General features: G+C 39.4%; 1 protein-coding gene across 2 annotated transcripts in view; it reads right to left on the bottom strand.

Moving 5' to 3' along the window:
* Positions 1-1,173: 1,173 nt before the first annotated feature.
* The window catches only part of KIAA1958 (KIAA1958 ortholog), a 238,271-nt gene continuing 227,192 nt past the window's right edge, over positions 1,174-12,252 (bottom strand). For both annotated transcript variants that reach the window (XM_056806615.1, XM_016423852.2), the window contains one exon: positions 1,174-2,653. In XM_056806615.1, coding sequence (XP_056662593.1) covers positions 1,850-2,653 — 804 coding nt within the window. In that variant the 3' untranslated portion in view covers positions 1,174-1,849. The remainder of the gene's footprint in view (positions 2,654-12,252) is intronic.

Genomic DNA, 12,252 nt, shown 5'->3' with positions numbered 1-12,252 from the left:
AGCAAGAGATCCAGTGAATGACTCTTTCAAGTAAGGACATGATACATGTCAAAATAAGATAATTTTAAAAACCTACACATAACTCAGAATACGTTTTAAATCCCTACATAAGTAAATAGCTTTTGGAACTTTAATCTGAGGTTACAAACAATTGTACAATAATTTAATCACATAAGTATGTAGTAGTCTGCCTCCAACGTTAAAAAAAAAATCACTTGAGAAATGATTACCCAAATCTCTATATACTTCCATTCAATTAATTGCTGGCCTCAAGCCAGAATTAAAAGTTAGAAAACTCTCTAAGTGTTTATATTAGCCTGTGATCAGCTTGATTTCTATTCATGTGATGCAAATTCCAATGTTAGGAATAAGCTGTCACAATGCTGATCTCCTAATTTCTGCCTCTGTTTATGCCTGGCATGCTTGAAGAGGGAAATGAAACCACTATATCCCAAGCACGGGTGCCAGCCGGGAAGGATGAAATAACCTTTCTTCAACATGCTGGACTTTTACAAATGAAGAGCTTTCAAGGCTGTTTATTTGGCACGCTTGGGAGTTTGTTTGTCTAGGGTTTAGGGTTTTGTTTTGGTTGAGTCTGAGAAAGACTTTTCACGCATACATGGATCCAGTGTAAATGACCACATGTTCAAAAACACAGCCATCTTCTTGACCCCCAAAATGAATGACCACTCAAGAGATGAGTTCACATGGAAATAACCTCCATGTGATACTAAGAATGAAATAGGCACTTCTCCTTCGTAAGCTCTCAGGCTTTGATCACAGATCCCTTACTCTAAGCTGCTATCATGGGGAGAACCCGTGACAGCACAGAACATATATTCCATTGGAAATATTGTTCTCAGAAGAGTCTTCTTTGTACATTAATCTTTTGTCATAAAAGTGTCTGGGCTGCCAGTGGCGAGAGGGTCCCTGCTACCATGGAGAACAGTGGGGGCAGGGTCCCACAGCAGAGCCTCAGGACCTGCCTCCTATCAGCAATGCTGCTTGCTCTGCAGAATGAGGTTATCCATCAACAAAATATAAAGGAGTGTCAAGTACAATTTTTCTCTGGGAACCATTTAATGCATCTGCCTCTCTCGGTTTCCATTTCCTCTTTGTATGTGTGATTTGAAAGAAATGTGCTTTCTTTGTAACATCAGAAAGCTACTAGGCTACTGGGATTTTTTTTAATTGTTAGTTAACTAGTTTCATTTGGGAAAAAAAGCTGTGCAAAAAGGCACTATATAAATTGATTCCCTCACCCTTGGAAAAGTCTTGCTTGTGAAATGATATGCATCGTCTTAATAATAATACCTTGTACTCTTATACATGTTTGGATAGGATATCCTCACTTCAAACAGCTGTTATGATTTTTTTAAAAAGGCAAAAAAAAAAAATAAAAATGAATAGCAGGCTATGCAGATTGTCATTAAGCCTGATACTGAGATGCACTCATCTTCTTCAATATCTTGAATTGGTCCTGATCTTGGCTTGAGTGGATGCCCCTGTGTCACTTTCTCCTATCCTCCCAAATCTCACCTTTTTAACTTATTAATAACAATGGCTGACATTTTTATAGGACTTTAAAGTCTGCAAAGAACTTCACATATATTATCTCATTTGGTCTTCACAACAATCCTCTGAGGCTGGTGCTTATCATTGCCTTCATTTTACAGATGAGAAAACGGAGGTTCGGAAAACAAGCAATTAGCCCAGGGTCACTCAGTTAATAAATGTCAGGGCTAGGGATCTGGTCTCTCCCAAGTCCAAGTCCAGTATTCAATCCACTATGGCACACTGCCATAGAAGTGATGTTAGGGCAGTGGCTTGTGGAGAGAGGAAAGGCTCCTTAATAGCAATTCAGTGGACCAAACTTCCTGCATGCCTGCGTGAATGAGACAAAAGTAAAATTCTCACAGTTATCAAGCTTGACTTTTTTGGCCAGCTTTGGGACAACCCCCCTGAGAGACCGGAGCCCCATCCTCTGTTCCTCATACCACACGTTTCCCATGCCACTGATCTCTTTCCGAGCCGTCAGGTAGAAGGGGGACTTGGCCTCCATCTGGGTTGGTGGCCGATGGATGTACATGTACTTATAGAGGAGGCAATAGGGGCATAGCTTGTGGCCTTTGGAATGCTCATGGTAGATCTGCCCATAGCACACTTTGGAGGCATTGACCCGGTTCTCTCGCTTCACGCTGTCTGTCCGTGCAAAGAAGGGCCGGTTCTGAGAGTCTTTGAGCAGCTCAATGTCCCCATACATCAGGTCTGCATGTTCCTGTAAGGTCCGCATGTTCAGATACTGGCTGTTGTATTTGACTACCGTAGACAGAAGAGCAATGGGGCTGTCGTCCCCAAGGCACCCAGTTCGCCACATTTCCTCCTCATCAGAGAGGGAGAAGTAAACAATATTTCGGGAGCGGGCACCTGACATCCCTGCCTTGCTCAACACCCGGAGCTTCTCCTTGAGCTTCTTGGTGGAAGAGCTGAAAGTGTTACTGGTGATAGAGAAGCCAACGCCTGCATTCTTCAAGATGCGATCCAGGCCACGGCGGATGGCGTGGAGGGATGTGGCCAGAAAATCCGAGCCATCAGTTTTCTTCACAGTCATATAAAAATCTTCAAGGAGCTCATTCAGTTTCACAGCAGGAATCTCAAATAAGACAAATACCAAAGTTACATATTTGGGGGGTACACATAAACCCCCCCCCACATGCCTTATCCATTAGAGACATCTTGAAACTCCCACGACAGGGGTGGACTTCTTGTCCTTCACTCTGCCTTGCCAGGAAAGCTCTTCTCTAGATCAAATGATATCCCTCCTTAACATCCAAATGCAGCTCTCATCTGTGAAGCCTTCCTAGACTAAATCCACTTACTCCCTACCTGGAATGCTGTCTCTACCAGGCAGAGTAGGTCTCTCTGAACTCAAGGTTGGTGTGCTCAGAGCTCACTGTTCACTGGCTTTTTGGAGTGGGGATGGGGGTGAGAGCAGAGTCTCAACTAAGCAGCAATAAGGATGCAACTTATGTTGTACAAAAACGTGGCTCTTTAGAGTATCTCTGAAGGGATTCCTGTTGACCAAATGGGGGGAAAAATGCCTGTGCACCAGCAGGAGTTGGGCTGGGGACAAATATGAAACTTTTCTTAGAGTGTCACCTTCCTTTCAATTGAATCCCTCAGAAATGAGAAGGAAATTGGGGGCCAATGTGACCCCTATAGGGCAGGTTTAGGGAAAGCTGTAGGAATTAGAGACTTGTCTTTCCCAGGCAAGGAAGCTGTTTCAAATAGGATACACCGGAAATGTACAGGTAGTTCTGTTTCTAACTCCAAAGTTACTCTACAGACTGAGAAATTGTCCAAGGGAGGTAAGCAGACATCTAGAATAGGAGTTCTGAACTTTCTTGTCTTTGATAGTCTGGCAAATCCTATGGACCTCTTTTCAGGAGAATGTTTTCAAATTTGCAAAATAAAATAATAGAGAATTACAAAGAAAGTTAAATAATGAAATACAATTAGTCTTTCATGGAACCCAGGTTGAATTCCTCCCTCCCTCCCTCCCTCCCTCCCTTCCTTCCTTCCTTCCTTCCTTCCTTCCTTCCTTCCTTCCTTCCTTCCTTCCTTCCTTCCTTCCTTCCTTCCTTCCTTCCTTCCTTCCTTCCTTCCTTTCTTTCTTCCTTCCTTCCTTCCTTCCTCCCTTTCTCTTTCTCTGTCTTCCTCATTCCTCCTTCCCTCTTCTCTCTCTTTCCCTTTCCCTCTCCTCTCCTTTTCTCCTTCTCTCTGTCTCTCTCTGTCTCTGTCTCTGTCTCTCTCTCTCACAGAGAGTGATGGAGCTTCTAAGTTGTACTTACTATTTTTGGAAAATACATGGGGGCTGGTCCATAAGGGAAGACAGGGAGGTATAGGGAATATTCATGTACACATGTTTGCACATAAACTTCTGGAAGAATAGAGGGCCTGAAATACATTTGGCAATATACTTAGTTAATGTATTGACAATTATCAATTCATTACATTTTTTCTCTTGCTGAAAATCTCAATCTATCAAAATGGCTGTACCTTAATAGAATTAGCTTTACAAATTGTAGAAAACATGATTAGCATATTCTAGTCCTAATAATTATGGTTGACAAAGGAAATCAGGGGATTACCTTAACAAATGCTACTTCTTCCATGTTGCCTTCCCTGATCACTCCAATGGGAAGAGATTTCTCACTGCTTTTTTCTCCCATAAGATTCATGGCACTATTTTTTTTTTTTTGAGGTGAGGAGGGGAAAGGAATGTTTCATTAGTGTAGGGAACTCCTTGGTGAGGAAAGTTCCTCTACCAATCAGATCCACAACTGCTCTGCAACTTACATTGCCTGGGACTGAGAGATTGTTAAGGTCACGATGTCAGGATATGTCAGAGGCAGGATTTGAAAGTCTTCCTGACTTTCTTGAACCTGGCTATTTATCTATTATGTCATGCTGCCCCTGGCATTTGCCATATCTTCCCTAATATATTTCATGCTCCTTGAAGGAAAGACTCATGTCTTATTCATATTTATATTCCCTCGTTATATCTAGTAGAGCATCTTGCATATAGTAATGACCCAACATATATTTTTATACATTTTATTAATCAAATGACCTGGGATGAAATATGGGTAGGGGGAAGGGCCTAATTTGAGTTAGATGCCCCAAACTTTTTCTTTCATGTAATCACTATTGCATTAAAAAAATTATAATCCACTAAGAAAAACCCAGTGGTGAATATAATTCTTCTGCAAAGTCAACAGTATTTGACTATAAATAATTTTCAGATCACTTTGCAAACAAAAATCAATTGTCTGGCCCAGACTGGCTGCCTCCTTAATTTTCTCTGAGTGGGTTTTGGTCAGTTATCATTCCTTGAGGTTATCAAGGTCTTCGATGTGTTATAGAAATGATGCATGAAACCAGTTTCCTTCTGGGAGCAATTCAAAGCATTGATTTCACATCATGGTTGAGGTACTTGGCTACCTTACAATTAAAATGATAAAGTGGATGGAGGAGCCGGTCTGTAAAGATAGACTGAACCATGGGGACTCTTTGGTCTAGAGAATTCAAGACTAAGGGACAATTTGACAGAAGTTTACAAAGTCACGAAGGATAGACACTAGAGCTAGTTCCTTCTTTCCTCTCTGTTCCACCCTTGAGCGATAAAGTTCTAAAGTGATAGTTTTGCTGTTGTTGGGGCACTGGGTCTGGAGTTAGAGAGATCTGAGCTTAAATTAGACCTCTTATACTTATTAGACTTCATACTCTTCCTAGCTGCGTGGTCCTGGGAGCCCCTTAATCTGTCTGCCCCAGTTTCTTCACATTTAAATGAGGGTAATAATGGCACCTATCTCCCAAAGCTGTTATGAAGATTAAAGGAGATAATATTTGTAAGCACTTAGCACAGTGTCTGGCACACAGTAGGTGCTTAAAAATGCTTGGTTCCTTCCTTTAAGTGGTTTTATTTTACCCAATAACTAATAAAATTATAGAAATTGCTAGGCCAAGATGAGATAAGGATTTAAAATAGAAGGAAAAGATGAAGGTAGGTAGTGGCTCAGGAGACAGAGAGCTAGGCTTGTCTCAGACATTTCCTAGCTGGGTACTAGGCAAGTCACTTAACCCCCATTGCCTAACTCCTACCCTAATCTTCTGCCTTGGTAGGGGTTAAAAAAAAAAGAAAATATATAAAAAGATCCCAGAGGAAGTAGATATTCTATCTGTAATAGGGTAAGAGAAGCTAGGGACACTTGGGTATACATCTCGGTATTTTGAGGTAGACATTTTGGAACACACACAGAAAAAAAAATCTCCCACCAAACATTGCTTAGAGGCAATGTCAGAGATAGAAAACTGGGCAGGATTGATTGTGAATAGGATACACCATGGTCTGACTTTATTAAGGTCAAGTAACAAGAGCAGAAGCTTGGAATAATAGATAGTGGGCTTACTTGGAATTAAGGAGATCGGGATTCAAACTGCCTCTGTCATAAACTTATTATTTGAACTTGGGCAAATAATTAATCTCTCAGCAACAATTTAAAACTACAAAACAGGAATAGTTGTCAAACTGCATTGGTGAGAGAAGTTTACACTTCTTCCTTACTCAATAGTCCCTAGACCACTGAAATCATAGGTTAAATAAATTAAAATGTCTCAGGAACTCCCTGATGCCACTACAAAAACAAAATCAAGAATTTAAAATACATTACATCAGTAAGCCAGTTATAAAAAGGTAACAAGCATGGAGGAATGGAAAGAGAGATAGCCTTAGACTCAGGACAACTTTGATCCAGGTCCTGCTTCAGACATAAACTATATGATCCTGGGTGAGTCACTAAACCTCTTAGTGATTCATGAAAATCTCTAAGATTGAAAATTTCAAGACTTTCTGATCTACACTGTTGTTCAGTCATTTTTCAGTCATGTCTAACTCTTCATAACTCCATTTGGGGTTTTCTTGGCAAAGATACTGGAGTGGTTTGCCATTTCCTTTTCAAGCTTGTTTTATTGATGAGGAAACTGAGGCCACCAAGACCAGATGACTTGCCCAGGGTCACACAGCTAGTGTCTGAGGTCAATTTTGAACTCAAGAAGGTGAGTCTTCCTGACCTCAGGACCAGTACTCTATCTATTGTGCCAACTAGGTGCCCTGATCTATATTGCCACCGGCAATTTCCTATCCGGAAAGCTCTGGACACTGATAAAAAGAAAAGTATATGCACACACACACACCCACCTCCCATCCCAATGAAAGGGTTTTTGTAGCAGAGAAACAGTATTTGGCATTAGAAAGAGCACTGGTCTAAGTGTCAGGGGTTGGCTTCTACTTACTCTGTCACTAATGAGCTAGGTAGCTCTTGGCAAGTCACTTATGGGTTTTAATTTCTTACATATAAAAATGAAGTGTCTGGATTGTTTAGTTGTTTTTCAGTTGTGCTTGACTCTTTGTGACCCCATTTGGGGTTTTCTGGCCATTTTCTTCTCTAGTTCATTTGACAGATGAGGAAACTGAGGCATGTAGAATCATATGATCTTTAATGCCTCTCCTCGGTCTAGTCTGTACATTATTCATACAAGGGTTAAATAAAATTTTATTAAAAGGCTTTAAAATGGAAGAATCTAAGGGCTCAGACTGAAACAAAATTGTGTTTCCTAATAAATTATTCATTATTTATTAACCACCTACTATGTTCAGTGCAGAGCACTGTGATCTGGGAGAACTAAAACCTATATAAAATATGGTCATCACTCTTGAGACATTTAAAGTCTAGTTGGGGGATAAGATATCAATACAGGTATCTATAATATATGATATTACAAGGTAAATGAATTAGGGAATTAAAAAAATTTTAAGTGGTATCTGGGGTAAAGTTGGATGGTTGAAGGCAACGAGTTGGGTTCTAAAACTCAGGTTAAAAAAAGAAGCATAGAAAGACATACAAACTGATACAAAGTGAAGGAAACAGAACCAGGAAAATGATATGCAGTGACAACAATGTAAATAGAAAAAACCCAACTAGTTGCAGTAAAAACGATTGAAATTAGATGCTATGAAATTATAAGGATCAAAGAAGAGATAAAAGAAGGTCGTCTTTTTTGCAGAAGTGGGCAATCATTGGTGTGGAATGTTGCACAGGAGGTCAGACTTTTCCTGTAAATTAGTTTTGCTAAATTGTAGCTGAATTGTTTATTCCTTTCCCCCCTGTCACCCCCCCTTTTATATCCCTTTGTTATAAGAGAAGGGAGGATGAAAGAGAGATGCTGAGAAATGGAGATGATATGAAAAACAAAGATATCAATAAAAATTTTATTTAAAAAAATTTTAATAAAAGCTGGAGATTTATTGTTACTTTGGGATTGACAAATTGTCAAATTGGCCACGACACTCCCACAACTAAATCTCACCATTCACAAATAGAACTTAACCAGATTAAGACACAAGGAATGTGAATATCAATAAAATTTTATTTAAAAGAATTAAAAGATGGCAAGAATTCAACAGGCAAAAAGGGGGAGGAAGTGGATTCCAGACACAGGGAATAGCAGGATTAAAAAACCAACAAGAAAATAATGCATGTTTAATTGGTGAAGGAGTTGTATAGTTTAGTTGTACTATAAAATGATAGGAGATAAGGAAGGAAGGAAGTAAACAAGCATTGTTTATTAAGTACCAACTCTGTGCCAGGCACTGCGCTAAACACTTGAAAAATATTCTTATTTGATTCTCACCACAAAGTGGGAGGTAGGTGCTATTACTAGCCCCATTCAACTATAAGTTGAAGCAATTTAGGCAGGTAGAACTGACTTGCCCAGGGTCACACAGCTACTAAGTATCTGAATTCAAATCTTCCCTAGCACTTTATTATGCCACCTAGCTACTTAGATATAACCAGAAAGAAAGATTTGTGCCATATTATAGCACAGCAGTCTGAACTTTTCTCTGTAGGTAATAAATTTCTAAGCAGATAAACAGCATGATCAAATTTAAGTAGATTTATAAAGAAAAAGAATATTTCCGCAGCAGCATGAAGGGTGAATTGGAAGAAAGAGAGAATACAAATAGGGGAATCTTTAAAGAATTATTTCAATAGTCTCGGCACTACAATGGTGGCATTTGGAACAGCTATGAGAGATTGTTGTGCAGATGGAATTAATAAGATTTGGTAACTGATTGGATATGGGGAGCAAGAGCTAGGATGTGTCAAAGATAACTTCAAAGGAGTGAACATATGGGAGAAATGGTGAATGATGGGACCACTGGCTGAAATAATGAAGCCAGAAAGAGGAACAGGTTTAGGGAGAATAAGGATTTAAATTTGGATGTGTTGAGTTTAATGTGCTTGTGAAACAGAGAGGTGGATAGCGTTAGAAATGGAGGTAAAGGTGTGGAATTCAAAAAGACTGAAGATAGAGATTTGGCAGTCATGTATAGAGGCAACCGTTGAGACTAGAAGTGAATGCAATTACCAGGAGAAAGACAAAAGGAGGGCTATGGTCAGACTCTTGTAGGGAAACACTCACGTGAAAGGATGAGGAAGTGTATGAAGAGCTGGTGAAAAAGAGAGGGACCAGTTAGAATGGTAGAATGAGAAGCAGATAAATGTGAGATGAACCTAAGGGAAGAGAAGGTAAAAAGCAGTGGTCACTTATGCCAAAAGTTGCAAAGAGGTTGGAAAGATGAGAACTGGGGGAAAAAAAAACCAAGCCCCAAACCAAAAAGCCCAACACATTAGCTTAGGCAATTAAATTGAAGTTATCAGAACTGTTTCAGAAGCATGGTGGGAATGGAGATTAGAATTCAAATATCTGAGGATGAGAGGATGAACTAGGTAGTAAAAAGGGGGAGGCACTGGTTAGAGAACTTTTTCAAGAAATAGCCAAATTAAAAGAAAAAAGAAATTAGATGGAGTATAAGACTGAAGGAAAAGTTTTCTTTTGTTTTCTTCCTGGAATATCCTTCTAGAATTAGAAACAGCAGATGAAGAGCCAGGGAAGAAAGACTAAAGCCAAACAGAGTGAAATGGAGATAGTGCTAAGCCTAAACCAAGAATATCTGAGTTCAAATTCAGCCTCAGATACTTACATGTGACCCTGTGCAAGTCATTTAAGCTATTTGCTTCAATTTCCTCATCTGTAAAAATGAGGGCAATAATAACATCTATCTTCCACGATTGTTATGAAGATCAAATGAGATAATAATTATAAAGTGTTTAGCACAGTGCCTAGCACAGAGTAAGTGCTATATAAATGTTACCTATTAAGATGAATTAGAGGAGTAGCTAGGTGGATAGAGTGTTGAGAATGCTCTCAGGAAGACAAATTCCTGAGTTCAAATCTGGCTTCCAACACTGTGTTGGCTGTGTGGCCCTGGGGAAATCACTTAATCCTGTTTTCCTCAGTTTCTTCATTTGTCAAATGAGCTGGAGAAGGAAATGGCAAATCATTATCTTTGCCAAGAAAATCCCAGACTGAACGCTATTCACCTCCAGAGAAAGAACTATTGGAGTCAGAGTGCAGGTAAAACCAAACTATTTTTCACTTTAGTTTATTTGGGTTTTTATTTTAGGGTTTTAGCTTTATATATTGTTCTCTTACAAAAATGAACAATATGGAAATATATTTTGCATGATAATACACGTATAACTCAGATCAAATTGCTTTTCAACTCCAGGAAAGGGGAGGGAAGAGAGAGGGAGATGATTTGGATCATATAACGTTGGAAAAATTAGGTGGAAATTTGTGATTACATGTAATTAGTAAAATAAAATATCTTAATAAAAAAAAGAAAACCCCAGATGGGGCCATGAGTCACACATGACTGAAAAAATGCTGAACAACAAAATAAGGCCCTAAAGGAAACCAGAGGGGGAAAAAAAGATGCATAAGGAGAAGAAGATGGCAGCTTAAACAAGATTTTTGAGAATATTGGGTACAGGAGCCATTGTAAAGGGATTAGCTTTACTAGTAGCTGGGATACTTCTTCTGTTGACTGGAGGAAAGGAAAAGAGAGAAGACAACATAGGTAAATAGTTTTAGGATGAGGGGAGCTGAAGGAGTTCATGTGGGGAAGCCTCTATTTTCCAAGTGAAGTAGGAGGCTGGGTAAGTGTGGGAGAATGGGGGAACAGTTGGTGGTGAGGGGAAATTCACAAGTGGGAATTCTAATGTTCAATTTCAGACCTGAGCTTCAGTTTAGGGATTGAGGCTGGTTCTGTGATTTCACTGATATAAGAACTCCTGGGTGAGGGAATACCTTTTACCAATGCAGGTCAGTAACTTTTCTGTGACTTAGAGCTGTCTAGATCTCTCTGTCCATTTGAGAGGTGAAGTGAAATGTCACATGGCCACCATGTGTCAGAGGGGACACTTAAACCTTGATTTTCCTAGCTCTAAGGTCAGCAATTTGTCCACTGTGCCATGAAGCTCTGGGATTCTATTGACATTTATGGATTGTTTAAGGTATATCTGACTTTTGACTTCATTATCAGAATGCCTCTAGTTTTCTCTGATGGCACCTAATCTATCTTCCTTCCTTCCCCTCCTTCTTTCTTCCTCCCTCCCTCCCTTCCTTTCTCTTTCTTTCTTTCTTTCTTTCTTTCTTTCTTTCTTTCTTTCTTTCTTTCTTTCTTTCTTTCTTTCTTTCTTTCTTTCTTTCTTTCTTTCTTTCTTTCTTTCTTTCTTTCTTTCTTTCTTTCTTTCTTTCTTTCTTTCTTTCTTTCTTCCTTCCTTCCTTCCTTCCTTCCTTCCTTCCTTCTCTCTCTTCTTCCTCTCTCTCTTCCTTCCTTCCTTTGTTCCTTCCTTCATTCCTTCCCTTGTGTCTTAGAAACAATATTAAATATTGGTTCCAAAGAAGAAGAGTGGTAAGGGTTAGGCAATGGTGGTTAAGTGACTTGCTCAGAGTCACACAGCTAGGAAGAGTCCACCTAGATGCCCATGCAGCACCTAGTCTTTCATGGAAAATGGATTATTTGCATATATGTTTGGGCTTTGATTTTTCATTCATCTGAATCACTTCAGAAAGTTTCCCTTTAATGCTAGCTTCCTTACATTATTTAGAAGATGGGAAATGGGTGGGGGAGAAGGGATAACATTGACAGAGGAGGGTCTTTTGGTCTTTTCAATAGTAACTTTTTGATTTTCCCACATGAGTAAAATAAATCGCCTTTTCTTATTGTGGTGGGGGGTGGGAAAAGGAAGATCGACTTTCTTTAAATAATATACATTCTTTCCTCTTTTCCAAAGGGCAAGACACTTCAGGGTGAGTTATTAGAAAATAATTCCTTACACAGCTCAGGCTCAGAACCGCAGGGGCACATTCCACTAACTTCATACTACCCAGCATTTAGCATGGCTTGGCATATATTAGGTACTTAATAAATGTCCATTGAATTGTCTTGACTACCTAGGAGAATGGTATTCTTGCTTTCTTTTTAGCCAGCAAACGAGTGCTCTCTCACTTAGTAGGGGAGGGATGGCTAAAGACCTTTCTCTGCTTTTCTCCCTCTATTCTGTTAGAATTTCCACTGTTACAATGTTATATTTCTTCCAACTTTAAAACTATTTTGCAACTTCACAGACATGGAGGAGTACAGAGAGGGTCCACACAGAGATGTGTTTCTTCAGGTGTTTAAGAACAAGCTTCTGATTGTTTCAAAACAAAGATTTTTGTTTTCTCTTTTTAATCAGTTAATTCACTTTGATGGTCTTTAAGTCATTAGTGAGGAAAACA

Source organism: Monodelphis domestica, chromosome 7 (assembly GCF_027887165.1).
Source record: "Monodelphis domestica isolate mMonDom1 chromosome 7, mMonDom1.pri, whole genome shotgun sequence".
Lineage (NCBI taxonomy): Eukaryota > Metazoa > Chordata > Mammalia > Didelphimorphia > Didelphidae > Monodelphis > Monodelphis domestica.
Note: the sequence above shows the minus strand (reverse complement) of the source record. Positions and strands in the feature narration are given on the sequence as shown.